At 38.7% G+C, this 19,231-nt stretch overlaps 1 protein-coding gene across 1 annotated transcript in view; it reads left to right on the top strand.

Moving 5' to 3' along the window:
* otog (otogelin) overlaps positions 1 to 18,929 on the top strand; it is a 70,907-nt gene extending 51,978 nt beyond the window's left edge. Inside the window, exons 34-53 of the mRNA XM_041987950.1 lie at positions 1,704 to 1,881; positions 2,010 to 2,161; positions 2,532 to 2,621; positions 2,723 to 2,909; positions 3,355 to 3,575; positions 3,814 to 3,952; positions 4,285 to 4,473; positions 5,514 to 5,723; positions 5,842 to 5,946; positions 6,115 to 6,219; positions 6,311 to 6,412; positions 7,451 to 7,549; positions 7,647 to 7,687; positions 8,153 to 8,228; positions 9,989 to 10,167; positions 10,893 to 10,997; positions 11,079 to 11,198; positions 12,763 to 12,808; positions 16,111 to 16,190; positions 16,839 to 18,929. Coding sequence (XP_041843884.1) covers positions 1,704 to 1,881; positions 2,010 to 2,161; positions 2,532 to 2,621; positions 2,723 to 2,909; positions 3,355 to 3,575; positions 3,814 to 3,952; positions 4,285 to 4,473; positions 5,514 to 5,723; positions 5,842 to 5,946; positions 6,115 to 6,219; positions 6,311 to 6,412; positions 7,451 to 7,549; positions 7,647 to 7,687; positions 8,153 to 8,228; positions 9,989 to 10,167; positions 10,893 to 10,997; positions 11,079 to 11,198; positions 12,763 to 12,808; positions 16,111 to 16,190; positions 16,839 to 17,039 — 2,625 coding nt within the window. The 3' untranslated portion in view covers positions 17,040 to 18,929. The remainder of the gene's footprint in view (positions 1 to 1,703; positions 1,882 to 2,009; positions 2,162 to 2,531; positions 2,622 to 2,722; positions 2,910 to 3,354; positions 3,576 to 3,813; positions 3,953 to 4,284; positions 4,474 to 5,513; positions 5,724 to 5,841; positions 5,947 to 6,114; positions 6,220 to 6,310; positions 6,413 to 7,450; positions 7,550 to 7,646; positions 7,688 to 8,152; positions 8,229 to 9,988; positions 10,168 to 10,892; positions 10,998 to 11,078; positions 11,199 to 12,762; positions 12,809 to 16,110; positions 16,191 to 16,838) is intronic.
* Positions 18,930 to 19,231: the final 302 nt, after the last annotated feature.

Genomic DNA, 19,231 nt, shown 5'->3' with positions numbered 1-19,231 from the left:
TATTTGGGGGCGATGAAACAGGTGGTCAAACTGTAGCAAAATGGCCATTGTGGAGACTCTCTCTCTCTGATTTGTCTGAACTAAAACCAATCTAAATTTGTTCTGCTTTACTTTATTGAGTTGGGCATTGCAGAGATAATTTATTTATTTATTTTATTTAACCAGAAAAAACATAATTGAGATTAAAAATCTCATTTACAAGAGTGTCCTGGCCAAGACAGCAGCAAACCAAGTTACAAATCAATCAAAACCACCAATAAAATTACATATAAAATCACAAACATACATCAACACTTCAACTTACAAAATACTATTAGTCAAAACATTTACAACCTAAAGACTCATCATTTAATGCTCTTAACTTACTTTTAAAAAGATGGAAGGAGACCAGTTCCCCCAAACATAGTTTATCCTGCAGCAAATTCCAAGTTGTTGGAGCAGCACATCCAAAACATTTTTTTTTCCCATTTCAAGTCTGACTTTGGGTATAGAGAGCAAAAATACATCCTGAGTCACAGTACAAAGATTGCAGCTACTGTTTCTTTTAGATTAGATAGCATTACATAAGTATGAGGAAAGCAGATTTAATATTGCCATATAAATAAAGATGTGCCAATGGTTTTGTCTCCGAATAGACAGCGAGGGCCAGCCAGCCTTTTCATACAAAATACAATGATGAGTTAGAGCTTTGAGAGTAGTTATAAACCTCAACGCTTCATGATAAACAACATCCAATGACTTTAGAAATTGCGAGGATGCATGCATATATAAAACATCACCATAGTCAATCAGAGGCATAAACATAGCATCAATAAGGCTCCTTTTAGCAGCAAAAGAGAAACAAGACTTATTTCTGAAATAGAAACCGAGCCGAAGCTTCAACTTTTTAACAAGTTGCTCGACATGATACTTGAAAGACAATGTATCATCAATGAAGAACCCAAGATATTTAAACGATGAGACAGGCTCAATCACATCACCCGAGGACGTCATAATAGGAAACAGGCTCAGTGCTTTTTGCTTTGAGTATGAAAACAGCATAAGTTTTGTTTTATTTGAATTTAAGTAACCTGAACAGCATCAAAAGCCGCTTGCAAATAACTAAGAGCCTGAGTGCGTGATGGAGCAGAGCAATAAATAACAGTATCATCTGCATATAAATGAAAGTTGGCATTAGGAATGGTATGGATATTATGCCTAATACAATTTATATACAGTGTGAATAATAGCGGTTCATATTTTCACACAATAATAAATGTTCACATTTGTACAATGATTTGATAGAGCTATAGTACTACCAGGGATACTCCAAAGAGATGTTCATATTCATCCTAAAAGAATTTTTTTTAAATAATTTTAGGCGAGCTGAAACTTTTTTGTTTTGTGCTAATTGCCATCTTCATTCATTCTTCACCAGTATCACATATTACTGTTAATTGCACATATAAACAAATATTTTACTTTGACTCCAAAATTTAGAAAGACCTTGCTCATTTTATTATGGGTAGGCAATTTCACAGAGGCACATAAGAGGCTAAGGGTTAAAGAGGGTTAAAGGTATTTTTATCATATCTTATCCAAAAACCAAGAAAGAGAACCTTCATTTTTGCATGTTTTACAGTTCTGTTTAATAGTTTTTCTGTTTATGACTCCCTCTATGCTCTGTGATTCTTGGGTTTTACTCTTATTTCCTTATCATCCAGCCTCCGTATGCAGAGATTGTTGACGAATGCACAAAGTACATCTGTGTCAACAACCAGCTTATCCTGTTCAACAAATCCCAGAGCTGCCCCTTCACAGCTAAGCCTCCAAACTGTGGCCTACTTGGTTTTGCAATTCTGGTCAATGGAGACAAGTGCTGTCCAAAGTGGGATTGTCCATGTAAGGGAATATGTGAAAATAATTCAGTGAATAATGAAAATCTCAGATCTTACCCTTCTAAATTTGGCTGGACTGAATAACAGTGATAATCTTCAGTTTTTTTTTTTGTTTGTTTCTTATCACTAAAGGTCGATGCTCTATGTTTCCCGATCTGAACGTGATCACGTTTGATGGGAATAGTGTTGCAGTCTACAAAGCTGCCTCGTATATAGTAACCCAGCTTCCCAATGAGACCGTCAGCGTCCTGGTTCAGGAGTGTCCGGCCGACTCGGAGTCACCAGTGAGTGACACTCACTCATCCGATGTGTTTAGTGTTTCCTTCATGATCAGTGTTACATATGTTCAGTTGTTAGTGGATACAAAAACAGAAAAGTTGCAAAGCTCAAAACAGAAACCAAAGGGAGTCATTTTGTCCTGCAGAGGTACTATTCCATAACCTCCTGAGACATCAGCTATTTGGGGTTAGGTGGAACCAATAATCACACTCCTCTCACCAATCAGAATAGACTGAATCTTTTAGGGGGTGAGCCTTAAAGAGACAGGAAGTAAAACTAAGCATTTCAGACCGAAGGTGACACAATTCTGAACTTGTAAATGAGTATGATGTAGGCTCTTTAAAATGTTTTAAACTTTCTTCCTTTTCCCTAAAGCTGCTCTGGAATTTCACCAACTTGTGCCTGGTGTCGCTCAACATTACCCACAAATCCAACCACGTTGTCATCAACCGGCTGCAGAGAAGAGTAATAGACCGTCTCGTTTTACCCTCACACTTACATCAAGCGTTTCATTTCCTACCTTAACAAACTCCATCTGATTACTTGCGTTTTGTCTTTTCTGTCAGCTCTATGTCAACTCGCGGTACGCTAAGCCCCGTTTCAAAAAGTATGGCTTTGAGATCTACGACACAGGCAATATGTACCTGATCCACAGCCCAGCTGGTCTCAAGCTGCAGTGGTACCACAGCACCGGCATGATGGTGATTGACACCGACAGCTCCAGAAACAAGCTCCCCACCATGGGCCTTTGTGGTGAGAGAAAAGCAAATTGTGTTTGATTTGTTTTTTTTTGTAGCATAGTAATCTTAAATGGTTGATTCTCTAATTAATTATTTCCAATCCTCTGCTCTTTATATATGTTGAGAATTGTTTTAAATAAAAAACTGAGTGAAAGTTTCCCTCGTCAGGATGCAGAAAAGCTTCTTTCCCCCAAAAATTCATTTAACATATAAATGAATTTTTTATAAACATTTATATTTTATTTACACAAGTATTTAACTTAATTTTAATTCAAATGTGCTCATTAACAAACAAGCAAAGGTCTATCAAAATTATATTGATGGCCACAAAGTATAAGATAATAAAGTTACTCTGATGGCTGTAACAGACACTCTTCCCAATTATGGAGACTTGCACTTTGGGTGATGAAGCAGAAGTTGATTTTAAGATCATATTACTCCTTCTCCAACCATCTCAGGCTTCTGTGATGGAGACCCAACAAATGACCTGACTCTGGCCAATGGCACCAAGCTGGGTGAAAGTGAAGATCCGGCTCTGTTCATTGACAGTTGGCAGGTTCCCAACACCACCAGCTACATCAGCCATAGCCGCCGGCGGGAACATAACTGCTCCACCAGTGACTGCTCCAGCTGCCTGGCCATGCTGGAGAACCATGCCTTCACCCCCTGCCACACCTTTGTATGTTAAGTTGACTCTTATTTCATTTTTTTGTTATTTTTCTTTTACTCAAAGAGGTTGGATTTTTTTAGAAATCCTGTCTGTATATGATCATTTATGTTCTGGTGTACGTTATGGTGAACTTTAACACTTTTATGATGGTTTTTATGTACCACACCCAATTTATTTTCTAAATGACTACAATGACAATAAACTTCCTTCTATCTTGATGTCCTTATTCTCTCCTCTTTGTGTTCAGGTGCCACCCAGCACATTTTGTGAGGTTTGGGTGCGGGACTCAGAGTATGTCAACAACCACTGTGTGGCACTGGCTGCATATGTGGCTTCTTGCCATAAATTCAATATCTGCATTGAGTGGAGGAGTCCAGATTACTGCCGTAAGAGTTCTGTCTTTAATTATCAAACATTTTTTTCATTCAGGCCTGATTACCAATACAGGTTTACATACTGTTGTACAATGAAAGAATAGCGCCTTGGGGAACGCCGCTTGTGTTTTGTCCATTAATAGGTTCTGCTTGACTTTATCAAAAGTATAACAGAGTTTTTAACTATATGTAAAAATTGGATTCAGTCCATTGTCATCTAAGTGACCCCATCTTGTACTTCCATTCAACTTGACTTAGAAACTATTAACCTCACAGCTCTCTTTTAAAAAGAATTCTACAGTCATAACTTTGAGGCATTGACTTGTTTATGTTTCATCCTGCAGCGTTCATATGTCCTGACACTCTACGGTATCAGGCCTGTCTGCCAGCATGTACGTCTCAGTCCTGTCCCAACCATGACTTTGACTCTGACCCAGACCATTGTTCGGGCCTGACGGAGGGCTGTGTGTGCCCAGAGGGAACACTCCTCCACCGGCCATACTCTGCACTCTGCATCCCTCCTGAGAAATGTGGTAAGACACCAGTTTATATGTCTGCGCAGCAGAGCAGGAAACCTCAAACTGAAGTTTACTGCATTAGCCTAATGTTTTGATAATGATTTATTCTGTGCAAGCATTTATATTTTGAATATCTTAGAAAAAACAATACTTTGTACTACCACCTTTAGTTAGAAACAGCTCATGTCCTCACTCCCACATATTGTTTCAAGATACTTTACAGTTTATTCCAGCATCTTGCGTAACTTTCCAAACTTTATCTTTAATGTGGATCATTTTGACAGACGACACCTAAGCCTGTTTCATTGCAGCCAATCATCACCTATTATGAGCTGCAGATGTGTATGGTGTGAAGTATCAGTAACATCCACGTCATCAGGCACAAAAAACAGGCTAAAATTTAGAAATGTTTGCCAGTAATAAACATTTTTGTGACTTCATATACCCAAGTATTTAAACTGAAATCAGAGTACAAAAGTCTCTCAAACTTTTTGTCCAGTTTGAACCAGTGTTTAGTACTAAGCTCAGTATCATTCACACTGTTGCCAACTCCTCAGTAAGAAAAGTGGCTATTGGCTGTCACTACAAGTCGCTAAATGATGCCATCATCTAATTCGCATAATCAACCTGGAAAATACAGTTGTAATGGATGCTGCCACGGAGAGGAATGTCAGAGCGGAGAAAATGATTCTGTTTATATTTTCTTTGTTTTTTAGTTTCGTTTTAATTGTAATTTGTTCATTAATTAGGAGTCTGCAACAATATGTTCCAACACTTTTAACTTTTTAAATGGTGCTGCTGCTGCCTGAGGACCAAGCATTTTCTGACTGAGTACTTTTGAATGGGAAGGGACCTGCGCCGGACCCATTCCTTATTGAGAAGAGTAAACTAAAAGTCCTTTAAAGTCTTTCTCCAAAAGTTTACACCAAAAAAAGTCGCTACATTTGTCTCTCTTTTTTTAAAAAAAAGTTGCTAGAGGGGTCTGAAGTTGCTAAGTTGGCAACAATGACCATTCAGACTATTTTATCTAAGACACGGTGGATGAATGTTTGCAGCATGCACCGACAGCTCTGGTGCTCCTCGTGCACACGGTGAGGTCTGGAAAGCTTCAAAGGACGGCTGCTGCATGTACCGCTGTGACAATGACACCATCATTCCTGTGGAGTACAACTGCTCCAGCATGCCGGAGCCAGTATGCCACCGGGCAGGCGAGATGGTCATCAGTATGGCTGACGACACCAGCTGCTGCCCACATAAAGTCTGTGGTGAGTCCGTACGCACAGTGTTCTCCTCCTCAGTTCTTTGACACACACACACACACACACACACACTAAAAAAACAAAAACACAGACAATATGATGATGTCAATGTCTGCCTCTGTAGTGTGTAACCAGAGCCTGTGTGACCAGCTCCCTCCTGAGTGTAAATATGGAGAGAAGCTGGTGTTGTACTACAGAATGGACTCCTGTTGTCCAGACTACATATGTGGTGAGTTTCTTTCCAACAAATTCTGCACTCTTTCTGACCAAGACATGTCCACAAACAGACACATTAATCCACGTGATCAGATCAAACAGAGATCAAACAGAGAAGCCTGGTTATTATTAAAGTGTATATTAATTGTTTAATATACTTTTGACTATCTTTTTGTTATAGAATGTGATCCTGACCTTTGTGAGTCAGACATTCCCACCTGCAGAGATGACCAGACTCTGATTGCAACCAGAGCCGACGGTACCTGCTGTCTGGCCCACATCTGCAGTCAGTTCACCCTCTTTTCTGTGGCACATTGATCCATCAGTTAATCATCAGCAGGTTCATCAGTGTCATTAAAGCGGTGTGTTTCCTGCAGTGTGCTCATCCTGTATGGAGGCAGCTCCTCTTTGCCAGGACGGCGAGGTACTGACTGTTGACAGCAACACCACCGATCGCTGCTGTCCCACTTACCAATGTGGTGAGAATGTGGGGGTGGGGGGCTGGAGCCTATTCCAGCTGCTATAAGGCAAGAGTTAGGGTACACCCTGGAAAAAGTTCCCATATAATTGTAATTCTAATAATCTAATACACCATACTCAACTCAGCTTTTTTAACATCATACTTTTCAAGCAGTTTTCAAGCATTCCAATATGTTTTATAATAAAAACAATCAGGAAGAAGTAAAAACTATTAAAATATAATCATCATTACTCATAAAAACCATTTGTAAAACACTGATATATATGTTAATGAGTGTGTCTGTCCATTAGCTAACATGCTAATAGTTGGTGTGCTTAAACACTAGCAACTAAATTAGCCACAGAACTAGGTCATAATGAAGTTTGAATGTGATTTTAACTTCTAATTTAAGTTTAAGTAAATAATTAAGTAATTTATCTTTGGCCAACACATGAGAAATTTACTCTCTCAGTGGTAACTTTCACTAATCTGGCTGCAGCATTTTAACACAGTTGAAGGATTTTTAAAGCGTTATTTGGACCCCCAACTAAAATAGAAGTCCTGCCTAACTATGATAAAGGGGTGGACTGAATTTTCATCTTGACTTTGAGACAGAATTCTTCTGATTTTAGTAATATTCTGCAGACAAAAGGCTGCTCTAGCAACCCGTTTAACACATGAATTAACAGGCAAGTCATGGTAAAAAAAATCCTACTCAAAGGTTTCTCATAATAGTACTTTAAGACATGGTATTACTATCCAGAATAATTTTAAGTCTAGGTAGAAAAAGTTTGTCTGTCTTGTCTGTTTTCAAATTGAAATATTACAAGTCTTTCGGGCTCCAGTGATTGAAAAAAGCTTGTAACTAAGGTAACTGCTTGGTTTAGGTTTCACTGATGAATAGCTGAAAGTCATCAACATAGCAATGGACACTGATGTCAGGCTATGTGATGATATAGCCTAAAGGAAGCACATGTGGTTTTGTATTAATTTACTTAATTCCTAGTTCAGGTAAATGATTATTTTTAAATTTTCCCCCCTTTCTATGTACCTGCAGTGTGTGAGCCCTATAGGTGTCCTCAGCTCAGTTGTCCTGTTGGGATGTCTGTGGTGTCTGTGTCCAGTCCAAATCACTGCTGTCCCAACCAAACATGTGGTATAACTCACAAAACAGCATACATCACGAACATTTAAAGCACTTTTCTGCTTTTGCAGATTAAAAATCTGATGATAAATTTGTTTTCTGTTTTTAGAGTGTTCATGTGAAAAGATTGCCTCGCCCAAATGTGGTCTGGTACGTTCTGAATTTAAATATTTAATCTGGCTTTAATCCCTTGATGCCTGGTGTTGCACATTTGCTACAAACCATTTCTGGTCTTTATTTAATTTATTCTAGTCTAACCAATTTATTTTATTTATTTATTTGCTTTTATTCACTCTTATTTTTATTATATTTGTTTATTGTTCACCTTCATTTATTAATTGTTATTAATTTATTTAATTTAAGTTTATTTTATTCCAGTCTTTTTCTTTTTGTTTTTTCCCCCATTTTTTTTTTCCTCTATTTATTTTGCTTTTTGAAAATTGTAAATAATTTCAGGTTTTAGAGGGTTGATTCTGATGTCTTACAACAGACATCATATAACTGGCTGCATGTGTTGTGCTGAGTAATACCAGATAAACCAGATAAATCCTCAGTCTCCTCTCTAAGCATTGTTGTATTTTTGTTGACCCCGGCTCTTGTATGTGTGCTCTGCAGGGAGAAGCAGCACAGCTGGACCGGGCCTTCCTGTCAGACCCTCAGAACCAGTGTGCCTGCAAGAAATATAAGTGTGGTGAGTTGTGCTGGTGGGTCAAGATGGAGCAGTTCAGATAAATCAGAGAGTCAGAGCTAAGACACATTCTATCTACTAGAAATAATAAGATCAATTAATATAGACAAAAAACAAATAATTGAACTTACAGAAGAGAACATGGAAGTTTGTCACTTTTTTTTACATAGGTTTTTTTAAACACCCTCTCCCGTTTCTTTTTTCCTTTTTTTCCACTTATTTTTACCTCTTAAAATATACATAGTGTGACATCTTCAAATGCTATATTTCAATATTTTATTTTATCTTATTTTTGTAGTTTTGTCATATTTTGTAAAAACAAAAAAAAAGAAAAAAAGAAGCAACACAAACTGGTTTAGTAAGAAAAGACTGAAGTTAAATAAATGGCATAAAGATGTAAAAAGGAAGTTAATATCTGAAGTAGCATGAATATAAAGTATTTGATTCTGTTTATTTTAATCTTTCACCATTTTGAAATAAAATGATTTTTAAAAAACATTTATAATCTTTGAAAGAAAAGAAACGAAGATTAACATAAACTGGATAATATCCAGAATCTGTGAATCAGTATTGTTTTCATCAACGATGACAATGACAAATTTATTTTGTTGACGAACCTTTTTTTCATGATGATAATGAGACAGTGACGAGCAAAAAATGTCTCTTTAATGACGAAAACATGACGAGACCTTTGTGAGATTTCCTTAATGAGATGAAAATGAAAGGGCTGATTGTACGCACTCCGTCAGTCAGCGATGCTGCTGCACCTTGGCCACGCCCTCCACCAAACGCGCAGCGCACACACAGACAAGCATTTTATTCATTCATAGATGAATCATGACGGCAGCGTCGAAGAAGGGGTTTGGTAGAAGTGACAAAACGATATATGGACATATTTTAACTATAATCCATCATCATTCCACTGGCAGACCAGGTCAAGTTGAGCATGTGTTCCTCATCCATTGCTCATATTTTGGGCATGTGTATGTTCAGGGTGGAGTATTGAACTTCAGAAAATTCTCAGAAATAAAGCCACAGTTACCAAAGCAAGGATGTTGTTGCTTTTTGCTTTTTAGGAGTAATTGATTCCACAGTTGGCACTTTATCTGTGTAATGCATCACCCTAGGTAGATCAGAAAGTATTTGCTGTTGGCTGGGAAACCTTCTCAGTCTAAAACAATTCCTTTTAATTTTGTAATTATTGATGAAAATAACCAAACAACAAGCTCACGATGTGTTGCTATATGTTGAACATGTAGATCAGCTATTTTCTTGTGTGATTTTTGTATGATGAAGTAGGGCATCCATTCATGAAAAAAGTTGAAATATAGAAATAAAAGGTGTCTGTCCAACAGCAATTAAGTAAAGCACGGCAGCATTGCATCCCTGTTGACGGGAAAGTCTCGGCTAAAGCTATCAGTCTGGTAAAGGATCTGGTTTTTATGCAATAGCATTAAGGTTAACTTGTTTTATGAATTACTCGTTATAACCTGTCAACCTTGATTCCACTTTTTAATACGTATTATTGACCTAAATTAATTTGTTAAAATACTACTTTTTTTTTAATACTTTTTTTATTTGACTAAAACTAGACTAAAACCTTTTTGAGTTTTCGTCGACTAAAAAGAAATGACAAAAATGTGACTAAAACTAATAAGCGTGTTCATCCTGAAGACTAAAACTGAGATGCCTGCCAAAAACAACACTGCTATAAATGACATGAGAACTGTGTATCGTGTGACCTGTGCTGTGTGTGTGTCCAGTGCGTGAGGCGGTGTGTGTGTTTGGCGAGCGGGGCGTGCTGCGGCCCGGTCAGACTCTGGTGGAGCATGGGGATGACGGCTTGTGTCACAGCAGGGAGTGCAGCCACGTCCTCGACCCGGATAGCGGCTTCAACTTACTTCGAACCATCCACATCAACTGCTCCGCCTTCTGCCAACCAGTAAGACAACAACACACCACCACAGAGAAAACAAACCCATTTAAGTATTCTGTAATTCTTTGGTTTGAAGTGTCAAAAGCAAATTTTTGCTGGATATCTTTTTCCTCAGCCTGCAGCAGCTGGCTCTAACTTTCTCAGGATTCTTGCATTAGCTTCTCATTTAACTGGCTTCTAACAGAACAGGGACATTAGTTCTGAAGCTTCATTCAGCAAATAGCAGTAGATTGGGTCCTTTGAGTTCAAATAAAACAAACACACCACCATCCAATGGTTTTGCAACAGCTAATGACCAATGACAGCAGCTTTATTCATTTTTTCCTGCTTTGGAAAAGACTCTGGGAACAAACTGTAAAAATAGTCCTGATAAGGATGATGGCATTAACTTGAGATAATTTTCCAGGGCATTTGACATGATTTCAGAAAAAAATGCCACACTGAGGAAATGTTTGCATTCAGCTGCTTTGACCATGACTGGAGAAGCCATGGCTTTAACACATTAATGATGGCTCTGAAAACGCTTTAGCTTCTCCTGAATCACAACAAACCACAGATAGAATGAGGTACACTTAGTCAGTTTTTTGTTTTCTTAGAATTAACACTACATGTAGACATGTTTGCAGTGTGAGCCTCTGTCTGCAGTGTGTATTAGTTATTCATTTTATTTCATTTAAATAATCATTGAAAGTATAAAAAGTAAAAAAAGTATAAATGTTTGTGTATTTCAGAATCAGATCTATGTACCTCCAAAAGACCAGACCACATGCTGCGGTGTCTGTAAGAATATTTCCTGCCTCTACCAGCATGAAAACGGGACCACGACTCTGTTTAAGGTAGGGAAAGCTGCTCTGGTCCTTCATCAGATCTGCCACCATCAGCAGCTGCACAGAAGCTGATGTTGTCAATGTTTCCAGCCGGGAAAGTCATGGGTGTCAGACTGCAAGAAGTTCGACTGCGCCGACACTCTGTCTGGACCGACGCTCATCTCCTACTCCTACAGCTGCCCCCCCTTCAATGAAACCGAGTGTATGAAGGTCAGCATGCAGTGCCCCCCGACACACCAAGAGGAAAGCATGTTTTTGGACTGATTTTCACACTGAACTGTGCAGAGCTGGGCGACATTTACAGATTAGCTTGCCTTTTCATGAAAAATTAGCATTTTAAAGTCCAGATTATGCTTTTATTTAAATTCTCAAATGAAAAAAAATCAATAGTTTATTTAAAAAGAAATATCTTAGAAAGCAGATTACAGCAGTTTACCATACCCTAACATATTTCTTATGTATTGAAATATATATATATAATGAAAATGAATAAATAAATTAAATAAATAAATAAATAAAAGCAAAATCACACACACACACAAATTCAATTGCCATTTGTGGCATTTAACTGGAGAGCTGACTTAACCCCTTAACTCCTGAATATATTTACAATTATTTAAAAGCTAAATAAATACAATAAAAAACAACAAATAAAATAAAATACAATTGCATATTGAATGAAGTAATATCAATATTATATTATAGATAAAGACAAATAATATATAAATAACAAAAATGAAAACATAAGAGTGAATAAAAGTAAATAAAGGTTAAAAGGGGTTTGTCACAAACTTGTAGATGTGAACAAACATTAAGGGTTAAACTGTTTAACTTAGAGGTTCGGATGAAGCCGATGTGACGTCTCATCTTGATCCAGACGTGAAAACATTTGGACAAGACAGCAAAGGTGAGAATGAAACGTGAAACCTGACTGGACAAACTGGATTTCCTTATTTGAATCATTATATCTAATAAATGATAAATGAACTTGTTTCCTACAGAAGCTGAGAGAGGCCATGCTTAATACATTGTCCCAAAATATTGTGGTAACTCTCAAAATAACAGAAATCGTTTTCTTGAGATAATGCCATTTATTGATGTAGTTTCCCTCAAACAACTACTTTGATTTGGTGAACTCTACCTCCAACCAGTCGATGCAGATGGCTGCTCTACCTGAGTTTGGCTGTGCTGGAGGTTTTTTCTTCCTGTTAAGTCTCCTCTGTTGCCTGCCGCTCCATGCACTCTCAGGATGGGGGACTGAATTGAAGAGAAGACGTTGGTTTCCCCAAAACTTAGCCAGGCAGTTTTTTATGATTTGGCTTATATGAATCTAGTTATTATATATTTTTTTTCAAATCTGTCTAAGTATATATTTGGATCTTTAAGAAAATGTAAAAAAAAAAAACAAAGTATTTTTTTGTACATTTACTGTTTTACAGTGTGGCATGTCAGACTGATTGTAGTGCATTATTGTATTATTATTGGATCCACCAGGGGGCAGAAGACAAGCATCAGATTGTGTACAACAGGGTTATGCTCCAAGTTTTTACCATAAAGTGATGCAAAAGGTCTCAAAAACTGTACGTATCAAACATGATACATATGGCAACAAAGGGTTAACTTCACTTTATTTTGTTTACATTTGATTTACTCAGACAAGATAAAGTTTGTGAACTACTGATCTAAAAGAGTATTGAGAAACATACAGGCTAAAACTTACGGACAAAAATATTTTTTAATCTGTCCTAACGGTTTGACTCTTGTCTGCACTCAGGTTGGTGGAACTGTTGTAAATTACATGGACGGATGCTGCAAGACATGTGAGTATGAGACGTGAGCGTAGCAGCACTGTAGTTAGCGTAGAGCTGTAGGATGCACCTGACACTGAAGAGCACCTCACCTGCTGCCCAACATGTTTTCAACATGTTTGCCCTTCAGTTAGTCCGTTTCAGTCCAAAATCATCCATCGCGTTGTCTGAATTGGCTCACATCTGGAACCCAGATGTTGTTTTTCATTACGTTTGTCTGCTGTTTGTTCAGATTCAAGAAATCTGTCAGTGTGCTTTTCAGTGATTTCAGTCTTTATCTGAAATGAGGTAATAGAAAACCACTTTGAAATGCCAAACAAGGAAGTGTGTGTCACTGAAAAGCATCTGATAACATGCAAGTGGGTTTGTGGTTTATGTACTGCAGCTTACCATCATGTACCAATCCCACCAGGTTCTGGATTCCACATCTTCCCTTTCCCTGTTAGCCCATTGACTCCCACAGTTAACACAAACTGTGAAAGAGGTACCACAACAACAAGGCTTCTCAGTGCCATTGTTGATATTCAACAATGTACTCCCTCCAAAAAATCTATGACAAAATCACAAAGGAAAGCCCAAAGTCTGACTGCAACCTACATCACTCTGCAGAATCGTCCTCTCAACTGTTGTCTCATTTCAGGTCTTTAAAAATCAGTATTAAATAAAAGAAATACAGTTAAAACCAACAGATGTGGTGCAGATGTTGCATTTCCCCTCACTTCTTAAAGCCATCTCAATGTGATTGACTTTTTAAATCATAAAAAGATGTTATAACTGAGCAATCAAAGATGGCTGAATGAGTTTAAAACTTAAAAAGGAAGTAGGGACTTAAAAAATGGCCAAAAAATGATGTCACAGTCGGGAGGACACTAACACGTATCTAGCCCTGCCCCTCCCCATGCATCATGTGCATATAAGGCACAGATTAACTCCCTCCCCATTAGCACTGTCTGGGCAGTGCATTGTTGATTGCCAACAATGTACTGTTGGTAGTGGCCCAGTAGTCGGGCTTAGACGTCTGCATGTGTCAGTAGATCTGGAAGTGGGCTGGGATCTTTTCATCTAACATGTAGCTGCTGTAGAGGACCTGCATGCTGCCACATGGCGTTCATGATGGACGTGGATTCTTTTGGCTTGTACAGAGTACACCTACAGAACTGTGCAAAACTCTTGAGCCTCCCCTTAATTCTTTGTGTTGCTTGGACAGTGGGAAATATGTGCAGTGATGTATTGAACCTTGTGCAAACAAATACAAAACCAAGGGTAGGAACTGCTTCATTAATGTTGAGGTCTGGCCTCTGGGGGGGGATTCAGACCTGTTACCAGTGATTTCAGTCCAATTCTTGTGTCATGTGGCATACCTCAGCCTTTTCCCTTTCTTAAAAATGGTTTCAACACAGCCATCCTTCCATTGAGAGCATTTCTGATGAGCCAACATTAGATGGATCAACTGAAGGTGCAGGTGCATCTCTCAGTTTCTTTAGACGTGCCACTTATCTTTTTGTCCTCCACTTGTCCTCCAGTTTTCTTAACAGTTTTAAGGACTCACTGCACACCGTGTCAGGTCACAGCTCTTTGGGAATCACCTTGTTACTGTAAAAAAATATCATAGTTTTTGTCTGTCAAACTAAGTTATCTTTGCTTTTTTTTAAAGAGCTGAAACCAAAGAAATTGATACAATCATGCATCTTTGTGACAGGCTGCTAGTAACAAAGAACTTATATGAGCATTCGTAGAGGTTCTTTGCTAAGTCTGTTAGGTGTAAACAACACTGGTTCATCTCTTGAGTTTAGTGCTTTTTTTACATTCGCAGCAGAGGAGGGAATAACCTCACTTTGATCAAGGAGTCAAGTTTCACAGAGATTTTGTCCCAGTTTGACTCGATTATCTCTTGATACAAAACTCTAGCTGCCAAGCTATTCCAAACTCTCCAAGCCAAGTCAGTGCATGTGGGTCTAAAGTGTGAAAGTCCATCCGGGCTCACTGACAAGTGATGTCTTTAAGGCTACACTGCTATTTTATCTCAATTTCTTTAATTTAAAATGCATGGTCGTTTGACCCTTGTTGACATGGTTGTTACATCACTGCAGTACGTTACCACTTGGAGGCTCTCACCTAATTCTTTTAGAAAATGTCAGAGGCTTCTTCTTATATGTCTGTCTGTCTGCGGTGCTTGCTGGCTGGCTGTATGACTGGCTGTCTGTGGTGCTGTCTGACTGTCTGGCTGTCTGTCTGTGATGCTCTTCTGGCTGCCTGTGTGACTGGCTGTGTGTGGTGCTTGCTCTCTGACTGTCTAGCTGTCTGTGGTGCTTGCTGGCTGCCTGTGTGATTGGCTGTCTGTGGTGCTTGCTGGCTGGCTGGCTGTCTGTGGTGCTTGCTGGCTGCCTGTGTGACTGGCTGTCTGTGGTGCTTGCTGGCTGCCTGTGGGACTGGCTGTCTGTGGTGCTTGCTGGCTGCCTGTGTAACTGGCTGTCTGTGGTGCTTGCTTGCTGGCTGTGTGACTGGCTGTCTGTGGTGTTTGCTGGCTGGCTGTCTGTGGTGCTTGCTGGCTGCCTGTGTGACTGGCTATCTCTGGTGCTGTCTGGCTGTCTGTCTGTGGTGTTTGCTGGCTGCCTGTGTGACTGGCTGTCTGTGGTGCTTGCTGGCTGCCTGTGTGGCTAGCTGTCTGTGGTTCTTGCTGGATGGCTGCGTGGCTGGCTGGATGTGGTGCTTGCTGGCTGCCTGTGTGACTGGCTGTCTGTGGTGCTTGCTGGCTGGCTGTGTGACTGGCTGTCTTTGGTGCTTGCTGCTGGCTGTGTGACTGGCTGTCTGTGGTGTTTGCTGGCTGCCTGTGTGACTGACTGTCTGTGGTGTTTGCTGGCTGCCTGTGTGACTGGCTGTCTGTGGTGCTTGCCGACTGCCTGTTTGACTGGTTGTCTGTGGTGCTCGCTGGCTGGCTTTGTGCCAGGCATTATTTTAAGTTGTCGATTCAGATTTGAGTGAACATTTTGTGGTTTCACTCAGGATAAATGCATGACAGATGACACATTTTTGATGGTTCACTGTGTCTCAGTTGTTTGTTCCACCTGCTTTTCTGTTACTTTTTCTATCTAAAAATCCATCTTATGAAACCCATGACCTCATTTCTTCCATTTCTAAATCCACGGTCAAACGCTGAAGCTGCTTCTGCATGAGGAACATCTCCAGTGTCTCCCTTCCTTCTCGGCCATCTTCCTCTTCTTTGCTGTTTGCTGTGCCTTGGTATTTTGAGATATTTAGTTCTGGATGTTCCTTATTTTCCAATGGATTGCTTTTGGTGTTTTGTCTTTAAACAGGTAAAGAAGATGGAAAATCATGTCAGAAGGTGACAGTTAGGATGACGATTAGGAAAAACGACTGCCGCAGCAACAGACCTGTGAGTTTTGCCGTTTTAATTTAGTTAGCGTCACTTTTTTAACCTTCCAAGTGCAACTACACTGGTAAAGTTTGACATGTTTGCCACAGTTTGCATGTACCCACTTGTTATTCTGGTTTGACTGGATGAGAGAGTAGTGAGAGAGAGAGAAAAGTAGTGGCCACAGAGATATCTTACAGTCTGAACACACAACACAAAACAAAGATGAAACAATAAGATTTCAGATATTTAAACAGATGCAGTTATATTTTACTATATACAATGTCATAAATTTAGAAAAGGCTGCATACGTAGTCTGCTGCGGTACACTTACATCAGAGCCTACCGAGAGTCAGTACTACTGATGGTCTCAGCAGTTTTATATCCGGGTTAAAAAGTTTATTTGCCGCCTTTTATCAAAGCAACTGTAAATTTTTTCACACTGTAACCTTTATTTCCTGCATTTAATCTTATTTTACTTTTCTAAAGTTACTTTATAAAGTTTGTTTTAATGATTCTTCTGCACCCATCTTTAATGCTTTTAATGTTTTATGTAAAGCACTTGTCTTGTACATGAAATGTGCTATACAAATAAACTTGCCTTGCCTAATTTTTTTGTGCAGAAACTGAATTAAATTGCCATTTTTACCAACTCTCCTTGTCCTGAAGGTGAACATCGTGTCATGTGACGGGAAGTGTCCGTCCGCCAGCATCTACAACTACAACATCAACACATACGCTCGCTTTTGCAAGTGCTGCAGGGAGACAGGGCTGCAGCAGCGCTCTGTGCAGCTCTACTGCAGCAGCAACGCCACCTGGGTCAGCTACACCATCCAGGAGCCCACCGACTGCTCCTGCCAGTGGTCCTGATCATACACTCGCATGCAGCTACAAACACACACACACAGTGTTCCAATTTGCAAGATTAACAACCATAAGATGTAGAAGAAGAGGAAAGCAGTTCAGAAAGGTTGTTTTAGGGATTTAGGATGTTGGGAAAGAAGGATGCAAAGCTGTGATTAGCTGGAAGTTGTTGCAGTGCCTCTGCTGGCAGGGAGGTGGAGCTGCCGAGCAGGAACGCAGACACTGAACTTTGATCTCTGATATTTACTTTCCCTAGGAATGCAAGACCAAGGAAAATGGCAGAACATAATCTCATTGGTCATTTGGGATAAATTTGGTAGAATTTAAAGTTCTTATTTTCCCTGTTTTTGTCTTGAAAGGGAGATTCTGTACAATGAAAGAAGATTTCAGGGGCTGTAATGATTCCTCTTGTTCTTACTGGTAACTAGAAATCTCTGCAGTCTAATGAAGGATTTGATCATTTGAATTTGATAAATTTCCCCAGTACAGTTCAGCTTCTACATCAAGCTGTTGGTGAGCTCTGCAGGCCTTGAAAAACCTTAAAACATTGACTTTAAGTTAAGTGTATATCAAGCATCCTTTGAATTTAATTGTTAGAAAGGTTTAATTATTTTTATTTAGATTTTTTTGTTGTGTGCAGATCTTGCAGACCCTTTATAAATTGCAAATAAGCATTATAACTTAGTTTGCTGTGTTTTTATCCATTTATCTTCTGCCTTTCCAGACCACAGTCCTGTTTAAGGCCTCAGTTACAACACAAAATTTAAACTTACTACAACCATAGCTGAGTATTTAAAGATAGTTTCTTATTGATTCCTGTTTGGGTTATTAAAACAGTTATTGATACAGTCAGGAGTGAAAAAATTTCAAATTACATGATGAGGGTTTACATGTTTGAATGTTAATGGGTCATGGTATCTTTATCTATCATGTATGCTTGTCTACACAGAATAACAACCTATAAATATGTTGCCATCTCTTGATTTTTATCCCAAAATTGCAACACTGCTACTTTTAGGACACATGGACAAACAAACCTTTCCCGTGAACCTGGACAAGAACAGAATCAGTTCATCCAATTTTTTTTTACAGTAAATTTGTGTAAAATAAATTATTACAACACAGAAAGAGAAATAAGTAGAAATGTTCTTGGATTTTACTGCTCACAGGAAGTGAAAAGTCATATGTTAGCATTTTTAGATGTTAGCTTTTTACTAAACATCAGTAGTTTTCGTTCCAATTTCAAGTGTTTTCTCTAAATAAACATTAAATAAATCAATACTGAATCTCTAAAAGCATTTGCAATTGTTTACTTCAAATAAATGAACAAATCCCAGTTCAGTGTTCTGCTGCAGCCTCCCTGCATTCTTCAGAGAAACGGGGACACCACCACAGAAGAGCATCACAACTGCTAATTAAAAAAATATCTAAATGAGTCGGGGAGCAAAGGATCAGGAAAACAGTGATGGTTTTCACAGAACTTGTTTTTGTAAATAAATTTCAGACTTGAGAATTATTTTCAATATCAAATTCTTAGATATTTGATTTTTTAGAAAGAAAACAATAAACTGTATATTCAGTGATGGGAGCTTTACTTTCTTTAATCAACTCTAGTAAGGTGTATTCATTTATTTTAAATCCAGCTGTTTGTGGAGCACTTTATTTATTTATTGGAGTCTGATAGAGGGCAGAAGTTCTGATCTGGAAGAGAAGAGATGCGGTCGACCCATATGGTGAAAAAATGAACATGAAAATGATCCAAAACTCTCTTTGGTTTTACTCTCAAATACATAAATGAGTCTGTTACAGAAACATTGTTTTTACTTGGTCTAAAATTCTTTTGTTACCAACAGGATAGTCAAATTTGTATCATACAAATGTACATTTGCATTTTCAATAAAGTTCCCCTTGAAAACTCTAAGCACTGGATGCTGCGTTTATTTGCTGAAAGACAGAGAAGATGTTTTTTGCTGCGAATCAGCCTATTTTTCTGCCTCTAGTGACCAAGAGGTTCAAGGTTCCAGGTAAATTTATTTTACCCTGTGGGGTAATTTGGTTTGCAACCAGCTGTGATGCATAGCATTAAAAAAATCAAACAATAACCACACACAAGAGTGATGACAGCAGGGAGAAAAGAGTTTTTATTAGATTTGTTTTGCTTTCTGACACAATATATCTTCTTCCAGAAAGCAGCCTGT

This window comes from Melanotaenia boesemani, chromosome 1 (genome assembly GCF_017639745.1).
Source record: "Melanotaenia boesemani isolate fMelBoe1 chromosome 1, fMelBoe1.pri, whole genome shotgun sequence".
Lineage (NCBI taxonomy): Eukaryota > Metazoa > Chordata > Actinopteri > Atheriniformes > Melanotaeniidae > Melanotaenia > Melanotaenia boesemani.
This window is presented reverse-complemented; position numbering and strand designations above follow the sequence as displayed.